Source organism: Diorhabda carinulata, chromosome X (genome assembly GCF_026250575.1).
Source record: "Diorhabda carinulata isolate Delta chromosome X, icDioCari1.1, whole genome shotgun sequence".
NCBI lineage: Eukaryota > Metazoa > Arthropoda > Insecta > Coleoptera > Chrysomelidae > Diorhabda > Diorhabda carinulata.
Genome location: NC_079472.1, coordinates 3,336,857 through 3,354,556, shown reverse-complemented (window position 1 = coordinate 3,354,556; position 17,700 = coordinate 3,336,857). Strand labels below are relative to the sequence as shown.

The 17,700-nt window shown below is 33.7% G+C and overlaps 1 protein-coding gene across 2 annotated transcripts; it reads left to right on the top strand.

Annotated features, from left to right (window-relative positions):
• The first annotated feature begins 988 nt into the window (after positions 1 to 988).
• LOC130902181 (proton-coupled folate transporter-like) lies at positions 989 to 17,700 on the top strand. Of its 2 annotated transcripts, none has more exons than XM_057814079.1 (7): positions 989 to 2,474; positions 7,333 to 7,590; positions 9,095 to 9,269; positions 10,388 to 10,571; positions 12,494 to 12,872; positions 15,684 to 15,924; positions 16,412 to 17,700. In XM_057814079.1, the coding sequence occupies exons 1-7, from the start codon at positions 2,405 to 2,407 to the stop codon at positions 16,620 to 16,622; spliced, it is 1,518 nt and encodes a 505-aa protein (XP_057670062.1). In that variant the 5' UTR covers positions 989 to 2,404; the 3' UTR covers positions 16,623 to 17,700. The 2 variants fall into 2 exon arrangements, with proteins under 2 accessions (XP_057670062.1, XP_057670063.1); XM_057814080.1 differs by lacking the exon at positions 989 to 2,474 and adding an exon at positions 5,394 to 5,482 and having other exon boundaries at positions 16,412 to 17,692.

Below are 17,700 nucleotides of genomic sequence, written 5' to 3'. Positions count from 1 at the left end.
TTAATAAATTTAAATTTTGGAATATGTTTATAATTTTTCTGTCATTGACTGACTGACATTAGTTTATAAATATCTGTGCAAGTATTTCAAACGAAATTTTTTGTTTAGTTACGACGCTAGAGATAATTACAAGTATCATTTATTTTTTTTTAAATTCTTCCATATATTATAGTCAGTACTTCAAAAAAACAATGTGCTCTTTATAATAACAAAATATTTATCATTCCATATCTATCAAATCTTATTAACAAAACATCATTCTTATTATACAGAACGTTTAATTTATAATCGGAATTATCATAACAACTGTCGAAATATCGGTAATTAACTAAAAAATCATCCCCCAACCCCTATCGACTTGGGGTTGAGGGTGTGTTGGAGAAAATTAATTACAATATACGGTGGAATTGACCGTCGGTCATTGTTTTTAAGTTTAGGTTAGGTTAGGTTAGGTTAGGTTAGGTTAGGTTAGGTTAGGTTAGGTTTTACTCAAGACAACTATTTATACAACATCTTTCCGTGCTCTTTTAACACCGCCTCCCTTGCTTAGAGTTTTCAGTATTGAAGAAATGTTTCCCTCGTCAAGTTGAGGATAGTTTTGTCGAAGAAATACGTCAAAGCTCGTACCACTCCACAAGCACTCACACGAATCCAGATATTTAATTTTTATAGAAGTCACGACTAGATAACACTAACAACTAGACTGAATTAGAATCGAAAGTGTTTCGACGAGAAGAAATGTACTATTCAAGCCAATTTGGTAAGTAGTACAATAAACAAAATCCTTTCCATAGCTGTTCTCAATCTTTATTTAAAATTCGTTATAATAATTTTTTTTCTTCGACTGATGTCCACCGTAAAGCATAATTTGTTAATTATTTTCTCCCTGTTTTAGAATTGTATATCACTCATTTAGAGGGGCGTGTAGTGCGGTCACAATTCCATCATTTTGACTTAGAGATGGCGGTAGTTTATATAAAAATACCTGTTTGAAGACGCCACGTTGACCAAACCTGTACTGGATGATCGTCGACTGAAGGTTCGCGAGCTGGCAGACATTTCAGAAGTGCGGTCCATAGCGTATTAACTGAAAATTTGGTCATAAGAAAGCTGTGCGCAAGATGGTTGCTGCGTTTGTTTATAATGGAACAAATTCAGCTTCCTGAAGATGTTTCCATCGAGTATTTGGCAATGTTTCACAGAAATAAAGTCAATTTTCGCGATGTTTAAAAAAAACAATCAAAATAATAGACTAAAAAGGGAGAATCGGGTCCAAAGAAGGCAAATACCGTTCCACCTGCAGACAAGATCATGGCGTCGGTTTTTTGGGATGCGCGTGGGATAATTGAGCTTGAAAAAGGAAAAACTATCAACGGAGAGTCTTATGCATCGTTTGAGGAAAGAAATAAAGCAAAAACCGCCACATTTGGCCAAGAAAAAAGTGTCGTTTCATCAAGATAACGCACTAACTCACACTTCCGTTATTGCAATGGCCAAAATTAATGAATTAAAGTTTGAATTGCTACATCATGCACTCAATTCGCCAAATTTAACCTCCTCGGATAATTTTCTGTTCCCAGACTTAAAAAAAATGGCTCGGTGGTCAAAGATTTTCCAATAATGAAGAGGTTATGTTGACAGTTAATGGCTATTGAGGACCTTGAAGATTCTTATTTATATAAAGAAAGTCTGGAAACCTATATGAAATTCTGGAAACAAATGTATAGCGTTTATCTTTGATATTCGTATTTATACTGGTGAAGAATCACGCAAAATTGCAACCACATACACCACAAATCGTATCAATTTGCACGTTTGAAAAAGCGTTGCGGTCGGGACGGCGGCCGGGCGGCCACGACGATGATAATGTTTACAAAAAAGAGATTCTTGAAATATTATCACCAAATATTGATAGGAAAAGTCAAGTCAAAATTTTAGTTCTTGATTATTGAAACATTCGACACTCGCTTACGATTGTGGACCCCCAGTTTTTGTCACGTCCAACGCGAAATCTCGTCGAGTCTCCCGTGGTTAAATGGACCATTTTTCTGATACTATTACGTAAAGTTAACGAAATTCCGGCATCGGAAACGTATTTATTATCAATCTACCCAATTCCATTCAGCATTGCTTCTAAATCCTATACTTTTTTCTGTGCCACCCCCGTATTTTATTACACATGTGTTATAATCAACGATATGGTTTTCTAAATTTAGTTTTGATGTTTAAAATATTTGAAACCCTCGAAACTCGAGCACTTCCCATTTGCATAATTGGAAAAGCACATGCAATCTTTTTGACATCCACTCTTCATTCAGCAAATATAAAAAGGATAGAATGCGGTTTTATTCCATAATTGAACAACATTCAGAATATCATCTGTGTGTGCTTAAATCGACCAGAGATGGCATGGAATAAATATCTGGGTGTGGAAGTGGTGCTACTACTCTGTAGATTTTCCATGATTTTAGAAGGTAATATGAAAAATGCCGATTACATTTATGATGATTTTTTATTTCACGAATATTAGATATTTTAATGTAGTTTTGCGAATTTAGACGTTCGAAGTTATATAAATTCCCATCAAAAATTTTATTGAGGGTCAAAGGTAAAAAAAACGAGTTTTTCGCAATTTTCAGCAAAACGGTGAGTTGTATCATAAAAATACTTCACACAAAAATTGTAGATCATAAAATTATCTACAAAAAACGTATCAATACTTTTTTTCCTACGATGCACCGTTTCTGAGATATAATGATTCAAAAAGTTGCGAAAGTTGTCGTATTTAATGGTTTTACCAATATATTTGAAGCAATAAACATTGATTTGAACTGAGACTTGTGAGTATTTGTAAGAAATTTCTGTTGACTGGTTGGAACTGTCATCAATTTCATCAAATAAATTATCAATTGACGAAGATGTTACTAAAGTTCGAGGATGTTTTTCTGTATAGCCATTAAATACGACAGTGAATCTGAAACATTAACTTTTACAACTTTTTGAATCGTTATATCTCAGAAACGTTGGCTCGTAGGACAAAAACTATTAGTACGTTTTTTGTAGATAATTTTATGATCTACAATTTTTGTCATAAGTATTTTTATAATAAAACTCACCGTTTCGCTGAAAATCGCACAACTCATTTTTGCGACCTTTGACCTTGAATAAAATTTTTTCCATACACGGAAATGATAGGGAACGTTCAAATTCTATGTTCAATTGTATTTTAAACAATTTCAGTGAGTTTTAGATTTATGTATTTATGAATGTATGAATTGACCGGATTATGTAAAGAATATGATGGAGAACATCTAAAAAAACTCAACTGAACTTTTTGAATCATTATATCTCAGAAACAGTGGCTTGTAGGAAAAAAAGTATTAATACGTTTTTTGTAGATAATTTTATGATCTACAATTTTTGTCAGAAGTATTTTTATAATAAAACTCACCGTTTCGCCGAAAATCGCACAAAACTCATTTTTGCGACCTTTGACCTTGAATAAAATTTTTTCCATACACGGAAACGATGGGAAACATTCAAATTTTATTTTCAATTGTATTTTAAACAATTTTACTGATTTTCAGGTTGATATGAATTTAAGTAGCTTCACTCTTATTTTTTGGTCTAATTTGACCGGACTAACACTTTTGCCAGAGTGAATTGATGGATCCATGTTTAATCCATTGTCACAGATCGACGTAAAAATGTTATTTATAACGTATAAAAATTGCTCTGAATCATTGTTTTTAGTCGACTGTGAGTACAAGCGACACCCACTTTGAAAAAAACTTTCTCATGGTCAAATGTTAATGCAAACGCATAATTGTAAACCCATCACCTTCTGATATCTTTACGGCTTTAGCTATCTCACGCAATTCCAATTTACGATTAGATATAACCAATTCGTGGAGTTTTTTGATGTTTTCTGGAGTAATATCGGTGAAATTTTTGAAAGTTGGTACTTCATAAACGTCATATGAATTTGACAGACAGCGCCATCTTTGTGTCAGTCGCACGACTTAACCCCCAAAAATACCTCCAAAAAGTTCTTCTAGAGTACCTACGGACCATTCAGGGGTAGTTATAAGGGAGTTGGTGAGATTTTGGGATTACGAGTCCATTGAGACGTTTAAACAGCTACTTTTAAACTATCATTGTGCCAAAGTTCAAAAAAATTAACCCAAACCAATTCCCTTCCTTCCATGGTACTTTCGGACACAACACTGATAGTTTTGACGGTGTTGGGGGGGGGGGTTGGTGTTAAAGGTTTGAGGTTTATGAGCCCATTGAGTATTTTAATTAGCTTGTATTCAACTATAATTGTGCCAAGGTTCGGAACAATTAGCTCAAACCAATTTCCTTCCTTCCATGGTACTTTCGGACACAACACTGATAGTTTTGACGGTGTTGGGGGGGGGTTGGTGTTAAAGGTTTGAGGTTTATGAGCCCATTGAGTATTTTAATTAGCTTGTATTCAACTATAATTGTGCCAAGGTTCGGAAAAATTAGCTCAAACCAAATTCCTTCCTTCCATGGTACTTTCGGACACAACACTGGTAGTTTTGACGGTGTTGGGGGGGTTGGTGTTAAAGGTTTGAGGTTTATGAGCCCATTGAGTATTTTAATTAGCTTGTATTCAACTATAATTGTGCCAAGGTTCGGAACAATTAGCTCAAACCAATTTCCTTCCTTCCATGGTACTTTCGGACACAACACTGGTAGTTTTGAGGATGTTGGGGGGGGTTGGTGTTAAAGGTTTGAGGTTTATGAGCCCATTGAGTATTTTAATTAGCTTGTATTCAACTATAATTGTGCCAAGGTTCGGAACAATTAGCTCAAACCAATTTCCTTCCTTCCATGGTACTTTCGGACACAACACTGGTAGTTTTGAGGATGTTGGGGGGGGTTGGTGTTAAAGGTTTGAGATTTATGGCCCATTGAGTATTTTAATTAGCTTGTTTTGAACTATAATTGTGCCAAGGTTGAGAAAAATTGGCCCAAATCAATTCCCTTCCTTTCAGGGAACTTTTGTGTAATGCGAGGGTAGTTTTCACGATGTTAGGGAGAGGGGTTTGAGGTATCGTATCCATAGCAAAATTCCTAGCATCAAAAAGATTGTATGCTAATGTTATATGACTGAGTGCAACAAATGGAATGATAAGTTAAATAAATCGGACCCGGACTGTCCTTCGAATGAATATGAAACTCATTTGAGATTAATTACAATATTATTTTTCAATTTTTATTGTAGAAATATTCAAAACCCTCGAAACATAAGCACTTTTTATTTGCATACATTGCAATCTCTGAATGAGTTGATATTTTTTGACATCCACTCTTTAATCTATGAATATATAAAGGATAAAGTTTAGCAAATAATTTCTAGTGTTTATATTAGTTCGACCAGAGATGGCATGGAATAAATATCTTGGCGTGGAAGTGGTCCTACTCTTTGTTGGATTTTCTGTGGTTTTAGAAGGTAATATAAAAACGATTGTTATCTTCAATGTCATCTTTAATTCGGAAAAATGACCTGATGTATTCAGATGTGGTCATTACGATTGCCAACAGTCCCGGATTTCCCGAAAAAGTCCCGATTTGACATCTAGAGGGGAAGTTTCAAGGAGAATATTTTAAAATTTTATTCTGCTCTTGTTTCATATTTTTTCGCTTGGGAAGACCATTGCCTAAATGCGTTGAAACGCTTGCTGGACTCAGAAGGTCTGGAAGGAAACATTTGATCGCTCGAAACCGCGTTACATCTTCGTTTTATTGCGCCACCTAAGAAAAACCAAATGGACTTCTTCAGAAAACTGAACCAAGCACTACAGAACTCTTTGCAGCTACGAAACGTTTAAAAGAATCAAATAGAAGGAAAAGCTCCAATTTTTTTAGTCCAAACTGAGGATGACCAAGAATCAAGCAGATGTAGACGTTTTCCAAAGTACAATTTCCGATTTCCAAATTTTTTATGACAACACTGCTTAAATAAGCGACGATAATCCTTTAAGGAAAATATCTTGTTTATCCATGGCGAAGGATTTTTCTTTGAAATGCCTTTTAGAGATTGCGACTTCGGAATTGAGTAAAAAATAACAATAAATCATCAATTCGATTATCATTTTGTTGTGAAGACAGTTTTTTCTGAAGTTGGCGAGCGTTCAACTTTGACAGTTCAGAAGAAATGGGTCCAGATTTTCGCTAGTGCCAAAGAAGCTAATTTGGACGCGTTAAACTTCCAATTCCCATGCCGAGTGGATATTTTCTCACTTGCAATTCAAACCGACGATGTCTAGAAACCACCAAACTTTTCATTATTTTAAATTTAGCGATGATTGATGAATGACGCACTTAGACAAAAAAGATATCAGCGGGAAAAGTAGTTGCTGTTGAAGAACGAACAAAATACTGCACTTCAGCCAGTTTTCTTTGGTTAATTTGTTCATTTTTTAAGTTATTTATTAAATTAGTGTCCGGGATTTTTGTCACCCGGAGTTGGCAACCCTGGTGGTCATACAAGTTTTCATTAAGATCCACATAAAGAGACACATAATGGAATTAGAGGATATGATTACGCAAAACCAACTATCTACCATTTAGAAGAAGCTCTAAACATCAAATTTGGTAGTGTGAGCAATATTTTGGATAAAAATTTGGGCGACAGATAAATTTGTAGATAGATTGTAAATGACACTTTGGTTTACCACCATGTTTTCCAACTAAAAGTAGAAACTAATGAGTTGTATGACTGTCCAGCTCTGTCCAATCTTTTGGAATGCAAAAGGAATTTTGATAATGATATAACAACGAATGTAGAAAAATATTGTAAACTTCTGGACCTACTAGATAAATGAGAACTTGGTTTATAACAAAAAAAAGCAAAGCACCTGCTCTGAAACATCCATTCTGTTCGCCAAATTTAACTCCCTCTGATTTGTGGTAAACGAGTCGCTTCGAGAGATCGTAGCAGTCATGTTTAGACAGTTTAGATTTGACATCTTATACCCAACGATCCAAAGGTCTTTTTTGGTGGAAATGAACAGTGTAGGTTTTGTTGCAAAAAATCTTCACACAACACTTTCAAACTTCAAAATTTGTGGTGTTTATATGGCGTTATTTAACTGAGGAAAAACTTTTTTTCGCCTTCTAGTCTCTAGGTCTAGAATGTGAGCTTCAATTGCCAAAGATCTTCGTCTTCAATGGAAGTACTAGTATGAATTAGATAACATAAAACTATGAGTAAGTCAAAAGTGGAAGCGCTTCTTTAATAACCGCGGGTTGTTCCATATCCTTTTCAATTCTTAATAATTCATTATTATTCTTTTCTAGGATCCGTGTATACGAATCTGTACATCTACAGGACTTGTTACGTAATATTAGGTTATAATCAATCGGATTGTGCCCAATTAGGAAATGAGGTAAACGATATAACCAAAGATTTGGAACCGAAAGTTCAACCGACCGTAAACAAAATCCATATGGTACAAACAGTCGCTAATACTTTGTTCCCGATGATTTTTAACTTGTTTGTGGGAACGTGGTCCGACAAATTTGGAAGAAAACCGTTCTTGTTGCTTTGTTTAATAGGTATAAAATAATTTTCAAATTATCGTTATTGAATTCACTAGAATTGTCAGTAAGTAAGTTTCTAGAGCGGGATAATTAGGTACTATAACGGGGGGCCTTCAACAGGTATTGCGTAGGGGTTAAAATTCTCTACAATTTACATTTTTTTATCACTACAACAAAGAATTAATATTTTGTGTGCCACCCAAGTAAAAATACGCAAATTGTCAGTGTCAATATTATATTTTTATAAAAACTAGTTCAGTTAATCAAAACGTCAATTTTTTCTCAATTTTTTGAAAACTAATTTTAAAACAGAAGAGACCTAAACTCAAAAACTTTTAGAAGCATTAATATATCAAAAAACCTCACTCATCATCTATCAAAATTCATCAATATCTTTTTCTTTATAACTAAAAAAACATCTTTCGTTTTTTCGATTAAATGTATCTGGTTTGCTTCCTTTTTTGATACTCATATAAAAAAAAACTATTTCCATGGTCGAGAAATACAAAGAAAAAAAATTTGAATATTATTTATCAAGTAGCAAACCAAAGAAACCGAGAAAAAGTTTCATAAATATTATTCCGAAAGTACTACGTATCATCAAATGATTTCTATGTGGATATATGCTTTTAAAAGTTGAGGAAAAGTTTTGTAAATATTATTCTGAGAGTATTACGTCCCGTCACATGATTTCTAAGTGAAAATCTGCTTTTTAAAATGATAATAAGTAATAGAAGATGCTAAACGTCTGGGACGTCAGAGAAACGTTTTTCTATTGGAAGGTGTAAAACATTTATTTAATTTCAAAGCATTCTTTTCCCATAAACAAACGAGTAGGGTTAATTTAAATATATTTATATATTCACTGAAACTTACACAGCACTATTCACTAATATTTATATATAAACTTCACATCTAATTTATTTAAATACACTTGTCACTTCACTTGTCATTATCTTGATGTATTCACTATAAACAATCAAATTGTTTACTGACTAATGGCTGCTATATAAATTAGAACCGCATTCTAGAACCTTCGACTTGTGGAAATTTCTAGTTTGTCGTAAACAAACAAAAATACCTACATGGGAATTGTCTATTAAAAAAAAATGTAAAAAACACGGCGCATCCGCCAAACTTTGATATTGTATTAGAACAAGAACGATCCCAACTGCTTAGTTTAGTGAGCGAAGTCATAGCAATAACAATAATAAACGAAATATTGATTTGTAATCATTTTCAAAGTTTCTAAATACAAAAAAAAAATGATTGCGCAGCACTTAGGGATTATAATCATCATTTTTTGATTCTCTACAAATATTCTGTGTAAAAAATTTACACTTTTCGATGAATTATCTTGTACAGAACAGGAATTTTATGTTATATAATTATTTACTCTCTTATTTTTTGTTTCTGTTTATATTTCTTTTTGTCGCTTCGTTCCAAATTTGTTAAAACGTTTACTGACAATCCTATGAGTTTCAAATATAGTTCAATATTGTGATCGCCCAATTTTTAGGGATAATTGTTACGACGACTGGAAATATTTTCATTATTCATTTCGAAAACGCTTCGCCTTGGTGGTTTATAGTGACTTCTTTACCGACTGTTGTCACGGGTGGATTCGTTACTTTATTCATTGTCATTTCAGCTTATCTAGTTGATAGTTCGACCTCCACAAGTAGAGCTACTAGGTATGTAATAGAAATAGTTTGGGTCGTTTAGAATAGTATTTAAGCTACAAGTTTCCCAGAAATTAAATGCCAACATTTTAAAAGCCAATACAAGAGGTAAAAATCCTGTTTTTTTTTTCAAAAAAATAGTTATAAAAACCCGAAGGATTAGTACGAAACGAGACACGGCAAGGCAACACTTTTTTTGAACTAATTTTGGTCTTGGAAACTATTTAAAACAACAATCCTGTATCAGGACTACAAAAAAACTCAACTCAACTTCAAACAGTACCCCCAAAAATGAGTTTTCTTTTATGTCTACCCCTGACAAACAGATATTAACTCCTGGGGGTATAACCTTTACAAATATAATCGAATCTCAAATTTCTCATAAATTTATGAACAAATAAATTTGAAAATTTGACTGTAGATATTGTACGAAAGTTGCTGCTTGAATTTTTCAAAAAATTCAAAAATAACTTTTTATTTTTGATCCGCGGTAATAAGAAGAAGTAATTGGGTGTCAAACAAGGACTGTACCCGCCAATTCGATGTTTTGACTGTTCAAAAAAGTTTTTGTTTGAGATCTAGCATTGTCTTGGTGGAGAATGATTCGTCTTCTGCGATTAGCTTTCCTGGCAATCCAATGCTGATGTACTATTCGAAAATGACGTTGCTCTAATGGTACGGTGGCGAATAAATCTTTTTGACAGCCAAATGTTCTGTCATATTGAGTATATACGAGTGGAACTAATGTCCAAGTTCACGAAATTCATTTTGTAGCGAATTTCGACCACGTTTGAATTCGGATAACCAGCGAAACGCGATTGTTTGAGATGATGCTCCATCACGAAAAGTCGACGCGTTTGATTGGTACACTGCAGGTGGTTTAATCCACGCCGAAAGTCATACGATTTTCGCGGTTTGATTCCATTTAATAAACAACACAAATCGCACTCGTATGACAACTCGTTCTGAGTGTCAAACTGTCAAATGTCAAACTTTATTATGGAAATGTCATATTTGACATATTCACGTCAGTGTTGCCATATCTCGAAACGTCAAATGATAAAAATGAGTTAATTTTCTGGATCGAATTAAATAATTAAAAAATATGTAATGCGGTATTTTTGTTATAGATTTTCTTTGATTGAAGTGACATCTGGAATAGCCTCGTTCGTTGGAAGTCTTGTATCGGCGCCTATTTTATACGCTACTAGCTACCAAACTATATTTATTATAGCAGTTGGACTACAACTAACTAGTTTTCTATATACTTTACTGTTTATATCAGAAACAGTTAAGAAAGAAAACAATAATAGAGTGAGTATAACATGTCATCACTAACTGATAAGTTTCGTTGACCAAATTGAAGTTTATTCCACCGGATAGATACAATAGATGTCAAATAACAATCATTTTAAATTACTTTTAATCCCATAATCTTGTCCATGAAAAATTTGTTGGTTTTACAGGACTCTGCAATACCGGTGGAAAGATTTTACCCCACTCGCCATAATCCATTCATTGAATTTCAGAATAAGAACAATAAACAAATCCATTCATCTGATTAACAGATTCCGTGGCGCCTGGATTTGACTATGAATGAAGTTTTCTGATATCTCGCAACGTTTTCGAGATATCGATATTTGAATTTATATAATATTTGTATATGTCAACCTAACCTAAACCTAACCTAACCTAACCTAATCTAACAGTCTCGTGGTGCACTTTGAGTGTAAAAAGTTCAAAAATCGTGAATTTTTCACAGCCAAAATTGTCTAAAAAAACTTTTCTTCGCGTGAGGATTATTTTAGTTTTATTTTATTAAAATTTTTTTTGTTACGGGGGGCCCTCGACCCCGGACCCTGGTGTGCCCAAAAGTCACAGGCCGTGAGGAACGGGTGAGTTTGGAGAGGGGAGATTGTGGGGCAGATAAATTCGGAGCGGGTAGATTTTGAAACGATTTTTTACAGTCATTTTTCTTATTCGGTTGATTTTGTCGTTAAAAATAGGATGAATGATGAAAAAAATTTTGGTAGAGAACTTTTCCAGGATAATTGTGAAATATTACAGTAGTTTGGCGTTTCAATTATAAATAAATAACTTTTGAAAACATTCAGAACATACTTTTTCCTTACTTACTAATTATATCATCAAATTATTTAATATTTTGTTTTATTTTCTAAATAATGAAAAATAACCGACAATTCTTTATAAAAAACATCAAATTATTCATGTATTTATCTTATATTAAGTTATATTAATCACAGTTATCAAAAATGCCTCATTTTGTTATAAAAATCTATTTTTTTTTTGGAGTATCAGAGTAAATAATATAAAAATTGAATAAACAATATTTTCTTTATTGAATTACAAGGTTCATATTGAATTTGTCATGATAAAATATTGATTTGAAACGAAGTATTGAACGCCATCTGTTCAAATAAAGCGAATTTTGAACTAACGTTTTGATTATAACTTCAAGTATCGATATCTCGAAAACGAATCGAGATATCGAAAAATTTCATTCTTCATTTTCGATTTATTTTGATCTAATCAATCCGCTGTTAAATCGTGGCGCCACGGAAATCGTACTATCCCCTTCTAATCAAACAATTACCGAGTTTCCGGGTTTACACATGGATCTTACATCCGTTCTTCCTTTGACCTGCGCACAAACAACCTTCTCTTAAACCCAAAAACCTCAAACTTTGACTCATCACTCCGTAAAACTTTTGTTATTTAGTCCACTGCAACCTAATTTTGTTTTGACGCGTTAATAAGGTTTCTTGACTGTCATCTTTTCAAAAAACCCAGATTTTCTCAATCTCTCAAAATACAATACGTTTATCTTCAGCGATTGTGGTTTTTCGAAAGCCACCCTGAACGTTTTCTATCGCCGAAGCTCCTGGTGGTTGCATAATTTTTCACGTTGTAGTCCACGGTACAAAATATTTTTTCCTAGGAGTCTCATCTTCATATTAATTGACGAAATTTGAAAATAAGACAGAAACGTTTCAGTATTTCGAAAGAAAATAGTTTGGCAACCAAATTATGTAATTTTCTGATTAAACGCGATTTTCAACCGATGTCTAAAAAGTATAAATCGCAGCGTCTCAAAGGACTAAACTACAATCATAAACACCGAAGTCATGCGCTCGTATAATATGGATTATGGAGTGGGCAAAAGCTTTTGACCATGTCTCTATCCATAAACTAATTCGCTGTATAATAATTTTTAGGTGCCGAAAATTGTAGAGTTAATAAAAACAGGCGGTATCATCGGAAATATAAAACATGCTTTGAGAAAACGCGAAAACAACATCAGACCATACCTTCTAATAATTGTAGGAGTACCACTGATATCAGGATTTGCAAGTGGACAAGCATCTGTCATGAATCTATTTTTGAGAGCTAAACATCATTGGAATTTAACCAAAATTAACACAGTTCACAGTTTCGTAAGTGTTTTGAATATATCTGGTACGCTTGCTGGTACGTTCCTTTTATATAAAACACTGAAAATGAAGGAGATGCATTTGATTTTGCTGTGCATGACAACTGCTTCCATTGGTAATTTACTATGGGGTCTGGCCACAAATGATTATTATATTTACGGAAGTAAGTACCCACGGAAAATCATTTTTCCTTTTGTCAAACTACACCACTTTTGCAAATTCAATAAACAACTTGTTTAGTTCCGCATTACTATATTGAGTTTTCATAATCAGTGAATCATTTAAAAGTATAGATAAACAACAATTTTCCACAAAAATTTCTTGATTGACTCTAAACTAAACAGTCGTACGCTTTTTTGAAATAAGTAACATATTCATTTTTAGTGTCAGGAGCTTTTCTTCAAGTTTAACTATAAAAAAATAAATTACCTCACGTCGAACTATGCAATCTTTAGCACCACGTCAAGGCATTATACTTGGGACAAGTTGGAAAACTGTGAAAATTCGCGCCGATCAATATTTTTCTTCATAAATTTTAATTTACCAAGAAAATCTGTTGTTGAGGTTCTTTTTGAACAAATCTTATACGTATTTCCCATATTTTTTTTTTCGAAAATTGAAACTTTATTAATAATCGCAAAAATAAAACCAAAAGGCCGAAATAAACATCTTGAACAAACAAAATTAATGGACGAATTCTATATAGGCAAATATGTATACTTTCTTATTTTTCTCGATTTTTTTACAAATTTTTTCAGCACGATCCAAACAAAAAGTGTCTTGTAGGGGCATAAGAAACAGGTCTTTTGGATCTTTGTCTTGAGGATCTTCTACTATTTGTAGTAGACACTCCATACGACTATTTTGGTTTTCATTTTATCGGTGTTGCATGCATGGTGTGATTAGACTTTTCGCCAGTATTTTGAGGACAAAATGTAGACGTTGATTGATAGAAAAACAGCCACGGGCCATCTGCGAATCCTCCTACAAGAAGAATAATTTTCGCATTTCTTATCTAAGCTATCTACACCTCCCTTGGACTTATTGTAATCGGCAATCGTTTCTGGCTTTCCGGTATCTGGATCATCTTTTGGAGAACGGTGCATTGAGGAAATTACTTTGGGGAAACTCTGGCAAAGCTGCGTAATGTTTTCTTGGAATCCGTATAATTTCCTACCGATTTCTTTCTTTTTGTCTGGCAAAAAAGAAGCAGGAATCATCGGTTTGTTCTTTTTCAATGTACCCAAAAATGTTAGTCCTCTGTTTTGTAATTCTCTCACAAGTTGTAAACTGTTAAACAAATTATCTGCTATCACTTTTCTATGGGCTTTACTAACTTCACCATAGACTGAATGGGAGCCTGCAATTTTTTTTCTTTTGCTGATAATCCATGATTATCCGAACCTTTTCCACAATAAATGTAAGTATTATACAAATAATTATTTTTGGCATTTGTAAGGCACATGATCTTTAGGCTTTTTTGGCATGTACATTACGAATCCGTATCGGCCTCTAAAACCCACTAGGCTCTCATCCACGCAAACAAATATCCCCAAGGAAAAGTTTTTTTGAGAATTATCAATAAACTTCCTGAATAGACCAGAAATAGCTGCAGCTCTATCTTCCTTCGTTCTCTCTGTTCTATCCGTGTCTTTATCAAATCTCAATGCTACTAATGAAGTTTCAAACCTCCTTCTTGACATTGTACACCTAAATACATCTCTTCCAGTGTCATCAGTAGCAAACAAACCCTCTAAACTCTCTCTTCCTGCCTTAAAAACTTCTGTGTATGTAAGCAACCCCATCTACATCTTTCAATGGTGAATGGTCTTGGTTCTTGGACTTTGACCCAATTTGAGAAAATGCAGAATGCTTGCATTTTCTCCCAATACTTTTGCTGGACCTCGTAACCCGGTTAAACTCTTCACACAAGAAGTTGTGACTTCTTGTTCTAGAATTCACTGGAGGCGGTTGTTTTGACCATTTCGTGGCGTTTACCTTCTAAAGCCAGTAAAAAAAATCTTGTCTTCTTAGATTTTCTTCAAGTTCATTGTTTACTTCCTCATGATCTTCTTCATTTCCGATTGCTCCGTTTCTGCTCTTTCTTCCTCATCGCTTACGAAATTATTGTCTTCTGGTTGATTCAAGCACCATTCTTCAAATTTTGGATCATTTGGATGCATCGACGATGGCCCCGCTCTCTGTGACATCTTTATGAAAGAAAAACCGTAACACTTACAAAGTCTCAAGGTCAGCAAAAACTCATTTCAAAAATTAAGGCCGTAAAACTGCATTAATCACAAACTGAAGCGATTGGTGCAATCTATCACTCGATACCCTGATAGACCACCTGGACTACTTTGGGATTCGTGGATATAGATTTAGATATTTAGGAATAGAATAGCAGGGAAAACACTTTTAGACAAAGAAAGAAGTGAAAAAGGTAGAAAAAGTAATTGACTGGGTACTAAAACGAAAACAAAAATAAATCCCCAACAGGCGGAAGAAGTATTGGTCGACCGAGAAAGAGGCGGTGGGACAATCTGGATCCGGGAGGCTGAAACTGAAGAAGAAACAGGTTTTAAACCTACCATACAAGAAGGGAGAAGAAGAAGAAGAAGACTAGGAGTGAACACACGTGTCATACACGCTTCCGGATTCTTTCCGATTTGCATTTCCGGCTCGATACATTCGCCGCTCTCGCCGATCCCGAACCAATTAAAAACGCGAAAGATTCTGTGCCTAATACGTTCAAAAATTTCATCTAATGCGATTTACCCATTGTGGTACAATTTCATTCGAAATGACGAATGGTATCTGACAGTACTAACGTATCACGTGACCAGCGCCATTACGTTTTTAGCGGTGTTTTGAAAATTAGAATTTCAATGTTGATTTTTAGTGATAAAATTCTACAAATAACGTATTATTCTTCATTAAATTGATTCAATATAATTTTTTTTCTTGATTACAGCTTATATCATCAATTGTTTCGGCGGGCTCGCGCCATTGATGTGGAAAACTCTTCTGTCCTACATGGTATCACCTGATGAAATTGGAAAAATCTTAGCTCTCGTTACAATTATCAACAATTTAAATAACTTGCTATCGAGTTTAGTTTATACCAACATTTACAACGCCACTATTGACACTAATAGCGGGATTTTCAACTTTGTTTCGTTTGGTATTCACGTCGTCGTTATTATCATTATCCTGTAAGTACTTCTCGCTTTTGAAACCATAGAGTTACAGCAGGTTCGGAATCGTGGATCGTTCGGATTATAGCAGAGAGAATCTTCGCGTTTTCTTCCTTCTGCTTAATATCAAAAATCGTAAACTAGCCCACACCATATTTATGCAGAAGGAAACCAAAAGAAATACCTTCCTCGAGTTGATCCAAAATCTCGCATTCGGTAAGTAACTGGCGTGAAAAAGCCACCGGTGGCGCGTTCGGATTAGAATTCTCTATCTTTCAACTCTATTCTGATTGTATCGCCATGACGTCGAATTTTCGAATGTTATTAACGGCAAAGGAAAATAAAAAAACTTCAATAGCGAGTAGAAATGCTGTTTCTCTCTTTTTTAATGGTAAAATTCCATTTACAAGACTTTATTACTAACTCTATGTTCTTAATATGATTAATGACAAGTGATGTTTGACATGTGACACGCGACGACTGTCATTCGTAAATCTATTTTCAGATTTATGTTACGATTGAAGTTGCCTCGATACCAAGCGCCTACAGATGCAAATGCGGAAATTGAAAGCGGTCCTAAAGAAGTCACTTCGAATAATAACACTACTGAATCTGACAAAAAGAAATCAAATAGAAGAAGTTTAAGTTTGGATATTGCCGTAACGGTTAATAATGAAATTGAAGAAAATACGAAGAAATTCAGTTTAAATTATTAGTAGAGTTTGATGTGAATGTGGTTAGGGTAATGTAGATAGTGATTGATAGTAAATTAACCTAACCTAACATTATATATAACATTAAACAATATTTAGTTGTTCTTCAGGTTATCTGAAGATTAATCAAAATCATTATTATTATATATTTTTACATAAAAATTAGAATTAATATGTTTTTGTCGTTTTGGTGATATAAACAATGGTGGAGTCATGACATATTTTTCTTTTCAAAGAATATATTGTCTATAAACTCGAAAAATGTGGATTTAAGTAAAAAAAATAACCTTTAATAGTGGTTATTGACGCAAAATGTAAGAAAATATGTCAGTATAACTAATTTTGCAAACTTCCGGTTTTTGTTCAACTGGATTTTATCACAAATTCTCCGTAACACCCTGTATAGTATAATGACAATAAACTATTTATTGGGAATAGTGGCGCGAGTACGATTTCCGTCACGGCATTTTGTAAATCGACCAAAAATAAATCGAAAATGAAGAATAAAATTTTTCGATATCTCGCTTCGTTTTCGAGATATCGATACTTGAAGTCGATAAAACTTAATATAATCTAACCTCTACGGGGCTTCGACTTTTAAAGCGTTCGTAACGTACTTCTTGATCGATAAGCCAAAAACAGCATATTTCTACAATCAAATATCGATAAAATATTGTAAATAATGTAAAAATTAAATAAATAACTTTTTGTTTTTTAAAATTACAAGACTCGTGCTGAATTCAAGGCGAGCGCCATCTGTTGCCTGAAACCAATCTCGAAGTGACGTTTATAAGTGGCTTCCAGTATCGATATCTCGAAAACGAAGCGAGATATCGAAAAATTTTATTCTTCATTTGAGGTTTATTGAGGTTTATTTATTTATTTATTTAATTAAGCCATATTCGCTAATCGTACTCTCCACGAAATAGTATTAAAATAATTACTAGTGTTGATCTGTTTATATATATATGAAATATATTTTTTAAGATATTTTTCTCAATAGAGAGGATCTGATATTAATATTATAATATTTGATATTGTAAATATTCAAATAAATAAATGAATAAAAGTGTTATTTGAG

What these genes read in the sequence shown, in the direction of transcription:
- LOC130902181 (XM_057814079.1), top strand. Translation starts at nt 2,405, where the DNA reads ATGGCATGGAATAAATATCTGGGTGTGGAAGTGGTGCTACTACTCTGT. An exon ending in AGAAAGAAAACAATAATAGA is followed by an intron (nt 10,572 to 12,493) that starts GTGAGTATAACA and finishes AATAATTTTTAG; the next exon opens with GTGCCGAAAATTGTAGAGTT. An exon ending in GTCGTTATTATCATTATCCT is followed by an intron (nt 15,925 to 16,411) that starts GTAAGTACTTCT and finishes ATCTATTTTCAG; the next exon opens with ATTTATGTTACGATTGAAGT.